The sequence below is a fragment of the Toxorhynchites rutilus genome, chromosome 2 (genome assembly GCF_029784135.1).
Source record: "Toxorhynchites rutilus septentrionalis strain SRP chromosome 2, ASM2978413v1, whole genome shotgun sequence".
In the NCBI taxonomy this organism is placed as follows: domain Eukaryota; kingdom Metazoa; phylum Arthropoda; class Insecta; order Diptera; family Culicidae; genus Toxorhynchites; species Toxorhynchites rutilus.
In genome coordinates this window covers 145,048,102-145,065,037 of record NC_073745.1, presented here as the reverse complement: position 1 = coordinate 145,065,037, position 16,936 = coordinate 145,048,102, and the positions used below count along the sequence as shown (strand labels likewise).

Here is a 16,936-nt window from a genome sequence, read left to right as displayed (position 1 = left end):
TACGCAAACGTCAACGGTCAAAGTCAACGTCAACGTAAAATTTATCTTCAACACACGAACATAAGCGCCCTTGCACAGGTACGCGCACATCCACACGAATGCATACATAGAATTAATCAAAAGATTCTGATCGTAAAATCAAATGCGTTCCCTCTGTAGTGAGAGCCACTCGATGAACCAGGCTTGTGCGAGTCATTGGTGGCAAGCACCAGAGTGAACGTGTAAACATGTAAATCACCGTGGCTTACATTCAATAGATTCAATTTATATAGCTTATTTTAATGAACAAACCATAATCAATTAAAATTGCCTTGTTGTGTAATGTTTTGGAATCTAAAAGAATAATAAATACATTTTTCATACAGGTTAAAATATTTTTACTCTATTTTGGAAGCAATGAAAACGCAAAATGGTGCTGAAACGCTAGAATGAAGAAAGCCAGGAATAATCGCCATGTTATCAAACTGTCATGTGTCACACCCTTCATTCGACACCATTGAGATACAAACAGGGCAGGTCCAGGTCCACTGGTTACGTTAAGACCATCTCCTCCTACAGGAGGGACTTTTGGAAGGGGAAGAGGAGATCTCAGAGGAAAGTGAAAAGTATTGAGAGTAACAAAAAACAAAAAATTATATTGCTATAAAATGGTGAAATTCTTATTTAATACAACTTGTTGATTGTATGACGTGACAACGCTTTGTGGAGACTGTTTGTTCACACAGAGCGTGTTGTCACGTCACAAAATAATAGCCGATTTTTTGCAAAACTCTTGTTTTGCAAAACTCTTGTTTTCGCGAGTTTTTTGAAAAACTGTATATACACGTTCCACATAATCCACGTTCGTCTTTTGCAGATAAATCATAGAACAACATTTATCTGTATGTTTTGAAACGAAACTGAAAATACATTATTAATATTCAAAAGACGGAAACCGCAAAAGACAAGTGTTGTCACGTCACAAAAGTATTGGCTGGCAACAAGCGAATTCAACTGTAAAATATTCTCCAACACAAGATTCTTGTAGGATTTTTTTTTCAACTTTACTTTGACATCGTTTACGATTTAGAAATCGTGTGATCTATGCATGAAAAGAGCAATTCCAAATAAAATCGACAAATGACAGAACATGAGTATTTTTGATTCGAATAAAAGTTTGAATTCCGTTTGGGTTGGAGGAAATATGAGTTTCCCACAGCAATTAGAAAAATTGTGACTTGCGTATCGCTTTTAGAAGTCTTTAATAATTTATATCTCAAAAACTATGGGTCGTATCGAAAAAGTGTCTTAGAATGAGTTACAGAGTATTGAAGTTCAAATGTTAAAAAATATACACTGAGAAAAAAATTAGTACTCTTTTTTTTATTTACGAATTTACAAATTATGAATACTGATGTGATTTAAAACAAAAAAGCTCATTATCAATCTGCTTCTAAATGCACCCATCCTCGAGATATTTGAAAAATATTTCTAATTTATTGTCTTTTTATAGTAAATAGGCCCTTTTAATATGTTTGTCGTGTTATACCATCAAGTTCATGAAATTCGATGAATTTTTCCAAATACATCATTATGGAAAAAATACAAAACCATACATCAAATCCATCATACATCATTATGGTAAGAACACGATGTCTGTTGAAAAGTATCGCGACTTTCGAATTTACGCGGGTTACGTATATTCGATTCTAGATTTTTTTGTTTTTTTTTTTGTTTTGTTTTGTTTTTTACACAAAATTTGATACAGATTCTTTGAAACATTTTTGCAATAGGCAAAAATCGAAGATGAACCAAAACACGTGTAAGAAAAGCAGTTGTCAAGAAATAACTGAAAATTCAAAATAGCCTCACATGTCAGCATAAGTAAGAGATATGAGTACCAACATAATGCCACAGAAAAATCTAGAATCGAATATACGTAACCCTCGTAAATTTGAACAATCTTTCTTTTAGAGTGAATAACAGTATATCACAATGGACTGCAACAAAATTGTCTCGTGTTGTAGACTGTTTCCATAAAACGATAAGAAATGTTCACTTAAAAAAAATTAAAGATGTATGTAAAAGGATATTGCATCCTATTTACTTAAGTTTCTCAATCATTGACACGGTTAATAAACTATTTATCGGAATATAACCACCAGGATCAGAATGGCTTGTTAGTCGTGGTGCCTACGTGGAATCCTACGGTAAGAATTAGAGATGGGCAAACCGTTCACGAACGGTACGAAAGAACTAGTTCGCCGAAAAGAGTGAACGAGCGGTCGTTCTTTTTCAAAGAACGGTAGTTCTCCCCACGAACTGATGGCGAGCGAACGGTTTGTGAACGAACGGAACGAACTGATTCCGTAAGAACGGTTTGCGAGTGAACTGTTTGTGAACGAACTGATTCCGTAAGAACGGTTTGCGAGTGAACTGTTAGAGAGTGAACTGTTGGAGAGTGAACTGTTTGTGAACGAACTGTTTGCGAGTGAACTGTATGGCAAAGAACTGATTGAGAGTGAACTGTTTGGGAACGAAGTGTTTGCGGCCGAACTGTTTGCGAACAAACTAGTGCAGCTGAACTGATTTATAATAACATAAATATAACGAGAACGCTTGTAAGGAAAATAAAACGATTTGTCATTTATGAGCAAAATGCATGTAACTCATGGATTATTTTGTTAATGTATACTCAATTTTGGGTTAAAAATTAAATTAGATTTTCGTAGTTTTAATAGCAAAACTATATATTTTCAATTTCATGTATTTTTTCAATTCCGCGCAACAATCATATACTTTCTGATTATCAGAAAAAATCTGGGGGAAGCGGGGGCGATTCATGGATTAGGTAAACATAAAATATTATAGTGAGGGCATGTTGAGAAAAAAGTTTTTTCGTTGCTTTCAATTCATTGTTTGGCCTATTGCGTGTACGTGTTATCGTGATTGTTTGTATGATTGAGTGTTAGTGAAAATCGCTGCTGATTTTTTTGCCTGAATGAAAATTATAAAATATGACCCTCCATGGAACCTGTGTGTTGTCCAAAAAGAGAATATGAAAAATTGCACATATGTTGTGCGCATCAAATTATTACATAAACTTTTGTCGATCGATAAACATATTTTCACAGTTTGCGACTTTTAAAGAAGCAGCTTATCTTTCCTCACTAAATTCCAAAAATATAAATCCCATACGTACACTATCCAATCCAACGACATCAATTAATAGCTGTCTATTGATGTTGGGTTCCTGCTAACATTCTATGTTGTTCTTAATACCGCTGAACGAAAGAGCGAAAGAACGGTTCAAAAGAACTGATTCACTTAGATGAACGGTTAGTGAGTGAACCGTTCATCAAAGTGAACTGTTTTGCCCATCTCTAGTAAGAATACGTAGTCTGTCTATCCTCTGACAATCTGTTCGCGTTATCTAAAGCCAAAGTTGTTGCAATTTCAACATATCGCAACGGGTATTGACAGTTTAACGATTCTAAGAGCAGAGGAAATTTTATCGTAATATCGTTATGCATATCACACTGTTGAAGAATATAAATGCCACGGAAACGTTGAGCATCTTCATGTTGCAAACCACAATGTCAATGTGGTCATATCGAATATTCAGTATAAGAACTTCCTTTCCGTCTGATCGCGAACACGTAACATTTTGCCACTCCGTGATGAAAATGGAATCATCGTGATGGAAATGTAATAAGCCCAATATGAGTGCTTTAAACATTTTGACTTTTTCATATAAGCTTCTGGGAGTATTTGTATTTCTGTTGTGTGCTTTTTTTGCATTCCATCGTGTATAATCTACAGACATGAATGAGAAAGCGCTGAAGTGAACTTCACACAATTTTGTTTAAAAATAAATAAAACTATACGCAAGGTGAATGTTAATTGCACACACTCGGGCCACTAGTTTGCGGGCCACAGGGCAGAAATGATAGGATCTCTGTACAATGAACCATTCGAGTGCGTATGAGCCCCCCTAGGTGACTGACGATGCCATTGCCACTGCGTTATGCTGATGCATGTGTAAAGAAAAAAAAGCAGATATGAAAGACTCTTTTTTTAAGTGTCTCTGTTCCAATTCTAATGGTGCAATCGGACTAATTTGGATTCCTTCGAGGTACATACCACGCCAGTGGGGTGTTCGATGAACGTGTCGGCCGATAGCTTTGAATTCTTGGGCGTTTCGAACGCGAATTTCTGCGAACGAAGAGTTACCGACACAGGCACAGGCAGGCGGTACAGGCGTGATGTGTTATTTGGATTGATTTGCGGTAGTCTAGATAGAGTGACGCTGCCGGACAATGTGATTACGAGGAACGCCAGCAGCGACTGGAAAGAATGTTCAAAAGGAAGACTGCGAACGCGATCGCCATAGCTGGTAGCGACAAAGATGTTTGATCGCTGTAATAATTGCTAAAGTTCAAAGCTAACAACTGTTAATTATTTGTTAATGAATGTAGCAATTATTGCTCACGTGGATTCATATTAAATTTAGTTTGCTTCTAGATACCTGTTCACTAAAAAAAGATAGAATTCGTACTCATGAGCACTATTAGTCTACATAAGGTCATGATCAATTAACGATCCATAAAAAATAGAAGCGATTATAATGATCGTGTCCATCACCTTCTTCTATTGACGAAAATTATATAACAAAAAACCGCTACCGCACGAGCAATTTCAACGTTAATAACACCACCGCGGAAAGCCAAGTTCAGCGGAGTCAGCATTCCGGTGCGCTTCACCGCATATGCAAATCACCCATTTATGCGAACTTGATTGATAGTAAATTGTCTAGAATTGATATTTATTCGCCCATTGTAATGTGATCTTCAGACCTCCTCTATAAGTACATTGGCATTGGGGCAATCGTTTCTCTCTTCATTGGCAGGCATCATCCTCATCATTGCGGGCAGCAGTACTGTTGTAATTCATGTGGGAAAAATATGCCAAGCCACCGCCGTTTGTAAGTGAATCCGCCGAGATCACGCCGCCGCCGCGCAGACTCTGCGTCTGTGCGGATTGTCTTAAATGGCGCGAAAATTTACAGCGAGAGAGATGCAGCTGCACGCAGTGCATGCGTTAATTAGCAACAGTTCGTACTTGGTTTAATTGCAGTTACGTGTTTGTGTTGCTTGATGACTAATTCAGTGCACGTGATGCGATCGGAATGAAGTTGCCACATTTAATTACGTTAAGATGTGTTTATTTAGTTGTAATTACTGATTATGGATACAGTCCCACTAAGCGCAATTTTTCTTATTTTTCCCTAGCGAGGGATTGTTAGTCGCTGCCATGTCGGGAAAAAGTAGATTCAGACTTGCCGACATCGATAAATCTATCGAAGCATGAAATCTATTGCATTCTTGATCTCCTTATCGCCGATGCGTATCTGAATCTTGATCTACTGCAGGATTATGCCAAAGAGACTCATCTTCACACCCCGTTCAAGGCGCAGTATCTCACCAAGCGAAATGACTAATAACACCAATCTTCTCATTTCCATAAGCTCACCTCGACGACACATAACGAAACCACGCGATCCCATTCAGAAAAGGCATTTCATCTCCGTTAAACGATCACACCCGCGCCGCATCGACAATGAACTTGATCCGGTCGCAAAGTGCGTTGGTTTCGATGACAATCCTAGGTCACCTTCGTCGAGCCTGCAAACGACGGAATGCCGATCAAAAGAATACAAAGCAACAAGCGGTCCACTGCATCCGCCGTGGCAATCAAGATTATTGGTCACCGGCGCAAGAAAACAGCTGACTCCATTATGAGTGGGGCAGCGCAGCACAAATTGTGCACTCGTCGTGACCTGAGACCGTCCAGTTTTCGGTAGTGCCCCGTCGAAACCTGGTGGCCTCAGCTGCTTTATGGTAATGACAATGAATTTCTGCTCGCATCAGCTGCTAATGAAGTGGTTGATTGAGCTATGCTGCGGTAGACGAAGGGGCAGATGGTTTGAATAGGGTTAACCGGTTTACCGAATTCGTTGTTTTCATATTTGGCTATATGAGCGGCTTTTGTTGCTTATGAAATAAAAATTCCCCTAATTCTGTCATCAATTCGGTTTTGGGAAAAGACACACTACCAACCCAATGCCAAATTAATAAGAAGCGCCAGATGAATTAAGAGAAATAAGTGCATCGCACGAATAAAGAGGAAATTGAACTATAAGCGATGACCATCATTACCACCCAGGTGGAACCTGCTGTTGACCACTGCAGTTTGCTTCCTGTAGTAGCCAACAGCAGGCGCGAAGGCGTAAACTGGAAAGAGAGAGAACCAGCCGAATGAAGATATGTTTGCTACACCTGATGTGTGCTGAAAACTTACCGACAATCATGATCATAAAATTTTTAACGGTCTGTAATATAATATTGGGTTGTTCGGAAAGTTAGCACCGATTTAAAGGAAAATATCATAAGCATCATTCACTTTTTTTTATTTTTGACGTAGAACGTCTTTCAGGAAGGGTGCCAAATCAGAAAACAGGTCACGTTTTTATGAAATAAAGTTAACATTAATAACTATTTTCAATGTGAACGAATTCTTATGATTTGCATACCAATCGAATCGGATATTCTCTAAGATTTGTTTGATATACTATACTTTACAATTCGCTAATCTCTAAACGGATTAAATTCATGAAGCTGGAAGAGTTTCCTTTTTCCCATACATTTATTCTGCCGATTTGTGTGCTAACCTTACCTGTATTTTGAATGCTTTTAACTCGAACATTTCTTAGTACATCAATAACGGGTGTTAAATAAAAAATGAGAATTTTTTCAATCACACATAAAAAATTTTTTTTTCATCGATTTCAGTATTTTTTATTAATAACATAATGTATTTTCTTCAAAAAAATGTCAGTGAATGTTTGAGTAAGGGCCGTGGTCTGCTGTTCGACGCAAATTTGTCGCGATGCTCTCACAACAACGTTGTATGGCACTTACGTCCATTTTCCGGATACAATTCCGGATTCTTGTAGTCAGTTGCTTCGTGTCCTTGGCCCTCCAATTTTTTTTATACACTAGGGCACTGAGTGAGCCAAAGAAATCCTCTATTGGGCGGCACTGGGGCAAGTTTGTTGGGTTACGATCTTTCGGCACGAACGGTATCTTTTTCTCCTCAAGATACGCCAGCGTCTTCTTGGCGTAATGGGAAGACGCCTTGTCCGGCCAGAAGACGTACTTCCCATCCGCGTGATGCTCGTTCAGGAAGGGCAGCAGGATTTTATCGAAGCACTCTTCTCGATAGATTTGTTGGTTGATTGCCAGACCGCTCGGCTTAAACCAAGGCTTTGAAATGCCCCGGTCGGAAATGGCGATGTAAAACATAACCTTTTTTTCAAACTTGTGCTTGAACTTGTATTTCACTTCAGGCGGTGTGGATGACTTGTCGCTGGAGTAGTAATTATTATTTCCTGGAATATGCGTTTTGGACAGCGGAAAATAGCTTTCGTCGTCCAGAATGAAAGACGTCCAGTGTCCACCGACACTGTGATTGAACCGTCTCAATCTGCTCCTCCGTGTACTCCGGCGACCTCGTCTTCTTCCTACAGACGATTCCTTCCATCTTGAGGGTCCGATGGATCAATACGTGGGAGCAGCCATATTTCAGACCGGCGTCACGCAGGCTGTTTTTTTACGCAAAAAAAAAATTTTACGCTATTTATTTGAGTTACTGAAACTGCCAAGTTTTGATTGACCCGATTTACGGTTTCCCGAACACAGACTTCAAAATCGATGTATCTGTGGAAATCCGCTTTGCAAATATACATGCAAGCCAGGGGTATTTTGTTCCCCCCGAGCTGTGTTTCCCTACCACGGACTTCAAAATTAATGTGCCTGGGGGAATCCGCTTTGCAAATACAGGTCGGACTCGATTATCCGGAAACTCGATTTTCCGGGAATCGATTATCCGGAGTATTTTATTTTTGATTTTCGGAAAATTCGAATAATTTGTATAATAATTCCATATTGAATAGCTCATATGGGTATCAAATGAAAGGGCTTGACTAGTAGAATACAGTTATTTATGAAAAATGAAAATCCAAGATGGCGGCCACTATAAAATGGCTGATTTCATATTTTCTCAGAACCCCTTCAATATGGGTATCAAATGAAAGGGCTTGACTAGTAGAACAGTTATTTATGAAAAATGCAAATCCAAGATGGCGGCCACTACAAAATGGCGGATTTCATATTTTCTCAGAACCCCATCAATATGGGTATCATGTGAAAGGGCTTGACTAGTAGAACACAGTTATTTATGAAAAATTCAAATCCAAAATGGCCACCACCACAAAATGGCGCCTTATATATTTTTTCCACAAACCCATCAATATGGGTATGAAAGGGCTCGACTAGTAGAATACAGTTATTTATGAAAAATGCAAATCTAAGATGGCGGCCACTACAAAATGGCGGATTACCTGTTTTCTCAGAACCCCATCAATATGGGTATCAAATGAAAAGGTTTGACTAGTAGAACACAGTTATTTATAAAAAATGCCCAAAAATGTATCAAAAGAAAGTTCTCGACTAGTAGAACATAACAGATAATGAAAAATACAATTTCAAGATGGCCGCAGTCCCCAAAAAACTAATTACTTTTTGAATGGTTTCATTCAGATTGACCTGTTTCTATGTATGTTTAAATGTTTGTTGGGTTGTCCCACATTAATAGAAAATTGATCCCGTTCCTGTTGAATGATTGATCTGAAATTTGGAACGTACTTTGAATTCTACTTCAATAGTTTTGACTCGATTATCCGGAGTGAAAAAAAATCAATACTCCGGATAATCTAGTCCGACCTGTACTAACATAGTTGTAAGCAAACATTGTCGAAATATTGAACTTCCGGCCCCGTCAGGCTGACGCCATGTGAGCCTTAATAAAAATATATATTTTGGATTAGCCAACAGATTTTGCCTTACATTTTCATTTATATAGATAGATAATAAAAATATTTTAATCAAACATTTAGATTTTGAATTACGATGTTTTGAAAGAAAGATTAATGATTTTGAACACCCACTCTTCAAAAATCAGTCGTAACCGATTGTCGATGACCGATATGTACACAAATGTACAACAAAACGCTGCATAGTTAACAATCTGAAGCATATTAAATAAAGAAAAAATGAATCACACACAAAAATAATGGATTTCTTTTTCCCAACCTTATATATAGGAACGAGATTCATGGAACAAAAAGTAGGCATTTTATATTTTTTTTTTCGAAAACGCATCAAAAGATGATCAAATTTCATCTAACGTTTGCATTAAAAAATGCAAAATCTGGCAATTGTTCATGGGTTTACCTTCACATGCACTGACGAAACTACCCATGCACCATCAATCATAGTAACCCATGGGTCAGCAGAAATAAATTGACAACTCTATCGGTCGAACTCTAACCATGATGGCGAGAACAGTGAAGCTACTCCGTTCAGAATTGGGCACATTTAAAGAACGGGACCCCGCCGCGTTGAAAACGAACATCGTGCGGCACTTTGTGGACGATGAATACGCCCGTTCAGGCATCTACAACATCTTGGCATTATTGGGCAACAATCAGAGCATCGAAAGAAAGCCCGGTTCCGGACGACCGACGACCCTGAAGTGTATTTTCTCGGCGAATTGCGACGTGGCGATGGTGATGAACGACGAGACTTATCTCACCCTGGATGGCAACGACTGGCAGGGCGCTACGTATTTTACTTCTCCCACGAAGGAAGTGAGCTCCGGAGTGAAGTTTTTCACACACCAAGTTCCCCAAGAAGGTGCTGCTGTGGCTGACAATCAGCGAGAAGGGGATGTCAAAGTCGCTCATCTTTAGCTCCGGACTAGCCGTGAGCGGTGAAATTTAAGAAAATCAAGAAATACCATAAGGGCGAAGACGCGGTGTTCTGGCCGGATCTTGCATCGGCCTACTACTCGAAGCAATCGTTAGAGGAGATGGAGCGGTTGAATATCGATGTGGTACCCAAGTCGGCGAACCCGCCTAATGTCTCTCAGCTGCGTCCCATCGAGAATTTGATAAAATATAACGAAAAAAAGGGCTCAAAAACATACCTACACGCATGTTTTCGTCCGCCATGGCAAACGTTCCGGTTAACTGCCGGAAGGTCGCTCGCAAGGGCGTAGATTTTTTTTGCAAGTAAGCTAATATAATTATCATCCATGGGGAATTTCATCAAACTCAATTATCTGTATTAGTTTTTTTGCATCACCATTCGAAAAAGTCCATTTTTTAATGCAAAAGTTAGTAGCTGAAAAATACTCTTACAAGCGTATGTCAAGGTGCTAAAAAGCGGCTTCTATTTACAGAAAATGGTAAAAGAAACTAATGCAGTTAAAAAAGATCATCTTCTTTGATAATACAGTGTAAGTAGAACTAAAGAAATCGATATACTCTTAAATAACGAGAATGCGCGCCTGGAGGGCGCCCTAGATGGGTGGGGGGAAAAACTAATAGTGCGTTCGGTAAACGTACGAAAACACGTTTTTGTCACTATAGTAGTTTGTGGGCAGCAGTGGTTTGAATGGAACGTGGTTTGTAGTGCGCGTCGGAAATCATGTGTGACGAAAAACACGAACAACAACGCACCTGCCCATATCGCGCTGTCGATGATGCAATCGAACATGTCCCGTACTCTCCAGATCTAGCCCCATGCGACTTTTTCTTTTCCCCAAAATCAAACCCGTGTTGAAAGGTACTCGATTTCAGCCCGTAGAAGAGGCGAAGGAAAAAGCGACGCGGCTTTTGAACGCCATTACAAAAGAAGAGTTTCAGCACTGCTTCGAACAATGGAAAAAAACGTATGGAAAGGTGTGTGAGGAGCCAAGGGGATCATATTGAAGGGGAGCATATCGTTGTAACGTAGTTTTTAAAATATAATCCTTTTTCCTAACCAGTCTCTTTATTGAAAATCCATACCTCGTATGATCATAAAAACGTTTCCACCACGGCTTTGAATTGTATAAACGTTTTCCAATTGACTGCACACTGAATTCAACGAATAATACCGAATGATATCTCCTAATTTGCTTGAACAGGGTTTGAATAGAGATTTGATGACAAATAGTTCAGGCATTATTAAGCAAAATGCTTAACAAAACTATCATTAAAACGTCGCACTGATGCGGAATTGTTAGTTAGGTTTTCAAGTGTCTCCCAATCCACAAATTTTCTAATATATTTGCTGTATATACGCAAACCTGTTTTTGTGCGGTCCCTTTTTGCGTGATTCCTCGTTTGTGCGACTCTTTTTGTGCAATTTTCTTATGACATCGGGTCTAGAATCACACAAATTAATCTCACAAATCATAAAATCACACCTAAACAGTCACAGAAATGAGAAATCGCACAAAAAGCAACCGCACAAAAACAGGTTTGCCTGTAATTAATTTACACAGCGCACCTATGGTTAATATATAAACTATTTAAAAACAAATACAATTCAAGTACATTAGTTAGAACTAACCTGTACATCATAGGATTTATTTTTGGAGAATAAAAAAGATGGCTACTTCCACACAATTGTATGGATGACATCAACATTCCAGTTATACACCGGATGATTGCGCAACTCCTGACGTTGAACTCAAAACTATACCTGCCTATTCAACCTGTTCGTGCGCTCATTGAAGGTGCCACACCCGAATAGTACAATTGCATCAGTTTCACCACGACCTTAACAACCGAGAACAACCTCAATCAACCCACACTAATGGCAGAAGCATGTGTAGCGAGCGTTTTTTTCCCTCCCGTCCTAACCATAAACAACAAGCAGTTATTCATCACATTTGTCTAATGGAGTGGATCAAATTGAATTTACTGCTGCCAGTCGTGCATCCCGTATCTGCCTTATGGCTGTATGAAAGCCAAATGGCATACATCATCAGATAAAACCGCGAATCAGGGAATGAGAGGCGTCGTTCGGTGTTCAAATCGGCGGATTGGCTGCAATTGAATACAAACGGTTGTCACCTTCTCACAAAAAAACAATGTTGTATTTACACATCGTTCCCGTGGCATAATCTTGTGGCGTTCTCCCACATTTTCCCCGGTGCAGCTCGTAGATCTTAAAACAAATGAAGTCAGTCATTCACTCGACTCTTCTCTTGGCTATTCATTTTTTTTCGCTTATACTATACTGCCACTCTTTGATCGCTTATGCTCCGCAAGCCGGAGCAATGATTTCAATTAATTTTAATAATAATTCTCTTTCTTCTCCCATTTTACAGATGTAACGGGCATCTCGGAAAAGTGGAACAAACTGCGCCGTCGCTGTGCATCGTTCAAAACAGTCTCCGGCCCAGCGTCACTCGATTCGGACACCAATTTCATATTGGCCGAGCATCCGGCAACTCACTATCAGATCATTTCTTCCGGCCCAGTTCCGGTTCAAGTTCAGCAGGTGCAACAGCCCCATCATCAGCACCATCAGCACAATCATCATCGCCTCAGCCACGGACACCATCGGCATCATCATCATCATCATCATAATCACCATCATCACAACATTGGTCACGAACAGCAGCATCCGCAACTCTATAACCATTTGCACGATCCAAATTGGGAACTGCGTCACTCGAGTTCTAGTTCAACATCGACATCCTCGTCCACACTTGGGCAAACAAAGCTTCCGATATATGCAGCAGAGGATTACTGGCAGTTTCACGAGCGGGATGTGAAGCTGTGGCGCCTGGGTGCTCATCAAACTTATGCTCACCGAATCAGAGCTACGCCAAATCAGCGTCGCAGTGCTCACAGTATCAATTGGGAGTACAACGTGCAAGAATATGAAAACATGGGCGATCCCACTCAGGTCTCCACGCCACGGTTGTTTCGCCATGAAAAGCTCCAATACTATGATGATATGTCCTGCGCGACCAAGAAGAAGAACTCGCTCGGTGCAAGTGAAAGCGAGAGTGGAATTAAGATCGCCAAAGAAATCAAACTGCCAAGTCTGAAGAATTTCAAATCCGCTTCGATGCGATTGCCCGGCCAGAAGTCTTCCATAAACGAGGTACAACAGTTGCTAAGGAATAAATTTAACAGAATACACGCAGGTCTGCGGAAAAGAAGAGCTCTGTCCGTCCAGGAAGTGTTCCAGCTGCCAGGGCAAACGCCGGTGCAATCGAAGCCCACATTCTACGTTCCGTCGCCGCTAGTCAGCGAAAAGAACCCCCATAATCCGCCCCACTACGAGGAAGAAACCTACGAAGATGACGACGGTCCGATCAGTTTACCATATATCAACGAGAATCTGCTCGCAGTTGAACAGACACAAGTTAGCTTGCGGGATCGATCGCTTAGTCCGAGGAAGGAACGAACCAAAACATGGTACCGCAATATCGACCTCAACGCTCCCATACCCAAAGCGGAAAAGGCATCCGAAAATGGCCAAAGTCCAGTTTCCACTCCCGTTACCGACGGGGACCATGTCGACGACAGTCCCAAGCAGAAAGCCGACAAACCAAACTTTTCGATCGGTGGCCGTGTGTCACTCCGCGAGCGCGTCGAGAATATGAATCTCAGCCGGCTCCGGTCGAAACCCTCCAACACCAACTCAGCTAGTCCACAGCCAAAAAAAGCAACCGAACAGCGCAAAATCCGACCCCGCAGCCATTCACCGCTAAAAAACATCAAAATCAATCTGTCCGGTCTCGGCATCGGTGGTGGCGGAACCGATTCACAGCCCCAAACGCCCAAACCAAAGCGTGAATCATTCGGTCTGTTCGGTCGGCTAAACCGTATGATGCACGGTAGTCCCTCGCCGGAAAAATCCAGCCGGGCGAGTGCAGCAGCCACAGCAGCAACCAAAAACGGTGCCGATGCCGCAAGCGATACCTCCAACCGGCAGAAAAAGGCAACAGCTAATGGAAACGGTACTGTTGCCACTACCGGTACTGGTGCTGGTGCTGCTCCCGGTGTCAGTTACAGTGGTAATGTTAGTAAACAATCGACCATACAGAAGCTGACGAAACTGAGCGGCGGGAATCGGCGGGACTCGGTGCAGTCCAAAGCAGCGGAATCAGTGGCCCCGGAACGTGACCGGAAATCTAAACAGGTAGGTGGTGGTGTTAATTAGATTTTCTCCAACTTTGGAGAATTTTCAAATGGGGGAATGCGCTATGGTTAGAATTACGACAAAACAACGCTGTAGGGGGCGCATATAACGGTTACATTCTGATTGGCGATAACTGTTCACTGTTTCCTGGAAATCCTCGTAAGAGATACCAAACATAGAGTAAACAATGCTGCAGTTTTATGATACAGTATGATTGATTTTTAACAAGATTTTGTTAGATTTTTCATTGCATGGAAATTCCCATGTCAACAGTTAGTGAAACAGATTTTGTTCAGTAGAATATAGTTCAGTGTGTTTTAATGCTTCAATGCTGGTGCTCACCAAACTAGCAATTTTCATTGATTTCGGATTTACTATATTTACTATAGTCCTTAATATCGTTTATTAGGATATACTTCTATATTCCCCTTTCCAATGCTATGATGGAGAAAAACAAATGATAGCTTCAACTCGAAGTTATATTGTTTGAGATTCTATTTAGGGGAAACGGGGGTAACACGGACATGTTATGAAGAACTTCAATTGTATCTTTGGAAACTCATGTTTTCCAAACCTTAAAAGCAGTTTCTTACAGTTTAATATACTGGTTTTCGAAATAATTGGACAAATGTTTCATAAAAATGTGTTTTTCCATGTTTTTACTGAAAATAGAACAAGCCGAAAAGTAGAATATTTTTATCGGTGCGGGTATAATGGACATGTAGTGGGGGGAATATGGACAGGTTAATAATATACGAAGCGTAGAATTTTATCGCTCGCGAGAGAAATAATTTCGCTCTCTCTCAGTGTTTGTGTGTTCAGTAACTGAAATAGAACAAAAAGAGAAAGCAATATAAAAAAAGGTTGATTATTATTCCCTTCACTTTCCATCATGCATTAGATGTGAGTATGGATGTGACTGTCCATTCCAACCCCATCAGTGAAATTATTTCAATAGTTTAAATTTACCACTTACAAATGAATTTACTTTCCCGTACATAGCTTATATCGCTTCTCTGTCAGCTTACAAACCAAAATATAACCATCAGCGAATTCAATTTTGGAATTAAACCACTCAAAATGCCTAATATCCAACCCGCAAAAATTACATCCACACGCGGAATCATGTTTGATTTTCGGTTTTTGTTTCACTATTCCACTTTTGATCAGTATTTATTGTCATAAGATGGTTTAAATATTATAGAATAGCATGTAGAAGGGGCTCCCATCAACAGAATTTTGAAATTCATAATGCAACTATACAAATCAACCACCTGTCCATCATACCCCCACTGTCCGTCTTTCCCGCGGTTCCCCTAGGTGTAATTATAGAATCACAAAGACCTATGAACATTGTGCGTAATTTTTAGGGAAGAAATTTGTACGTAAATTGGTCATATAATGTCGAACAAAACATTAAGACCACTGCTCAAGCAAAATAAGATAAGTGAAAAAAACTTTTTTAGTTAAATGGTTTCCTCGTGAGTATCTATCCACTCTCAAACCTCCACATGCCAAATTTCGTGTCATTTGCTTGATACATTCTCGAATAATGCAGAAAATTTTGTTTCATATGTATGGCAGTCCCCCCCCCCTTAAGAGAGGGGGGAGGAGTATCTAACTACCATAGAACCATTTATTGCACTCGAAAACCGCCACATGCCAAATTTCTTTTCATTTGCTTGATTAATTCTCGAGTAATGTTGAAGTTTGTGTTTTATTTGCATGGCAGACCTACAAATTCCATATTGATTTGACTTTTAGAAAAAATATATTGCACAATTTTGTGGTGGCGGCCATTTTGGATTTGTATTTTTCATAAATAGCTGTGTTCTACTATCCAAGCCCTTTCATTTGATACCCATATTGATAAGTTTTTGAATAAAATATATACCATTTTGAATTTTCATTTTCCATAAACAACTGTATTCTACTAGTCAAGCCCTTTCATTTGATACCCATATTGATGGGGTTTTGAAAAAACCCATATTTGATGAGGTTTTGAGAAAATATGTAATCTGCCATTTTGTAGCGGCCGCCATCTTGGATTTTCAATTTCATGAAATACGCAGTTTTATAGTGACTGCAGGAATAAAGGTGTGTTCCAAATTTCAGATCAATTTTATTCTTAGACCAAAACATTTTAAAAATTACAGTTTTTGAGCCATTAATTTATGTATAAAAATATTTTGGTCTATTTCAAAAAACTAGTCTTTTTGGAGATTTCAAGTGGTCGGTGTTAAGTCAGACCGAACCATGTGACATTTTTATGATTTCGAGCAAAACGTGCCTGAAGTTTTGTGCTCTGAGGGGTTTTTGGGGGGGTTTTATGCGGTGCTTATTTGATAAAGGGTGTTAAATAAAAAATGAGAATTCTTTCAATCACATATAAAATTTTTTTTTTCATCGATTTCAGTATTTTTTATTAATAACATAATGTATTTTCTTCAAAAAAATGTCAGTGAATGTTTGAGTAAGGGCCGTGGTCTGCTGTTCGACCCAACTTTGTCGCGATGCTCTCACAAGAACGTTGTACGGCACTTACGTCCATTTTCCGGATACAATTCCGGATTCTTGTAGTCAGTTGCTTCGTGTCCTTTGCCCTCCAATTGTTATTATACACTAGGGCACTGAGTGAGCCAAAGAAATCCTCTATTGGGCGGCACTGGGGCAAGTTTGTTGGGTTACGATCTTTTTCTCCTCAAGATACGCCAGCGTCTTCTTGGCGTAATGCGAAGACGCCTTGTCCGGCCAGAAGACGTACTTCCCATCCGCGTGATGCTCGTTCAGGAACGGCAGCAGGATTTTATCGAGGCACTCTTCTCGATAGATTTGTTGGTTGATTG

At 39.9% G+C, this 16,936-nt stretch overlaps 1 protein-coding gene across 2 annotated transcripts in view; it reads left to right on the top strand.

Moving 5' to 3' along the window:
• The window catches only part of LOC129765981 (uncharacterized), a 202,960-nt gene that overhangs the window by 133,122 nt on the left and 52,902 nt on the right, over positions 1 to 16,936 (top strand). For both annotated transcript variants that reach the window (XM_055766442.1, XM_055766441.1), the window contains one exon: positions 12,262 to 14,090. In XM_055766442.1, the coding sequence (XP_055622417.1) occupies positions 12,262 to 14,090 (1,829 nt within the window). The remainder of the gene's footprint in view (positions 1 to 12,261; positions 14,091 to 16,936) is intronic.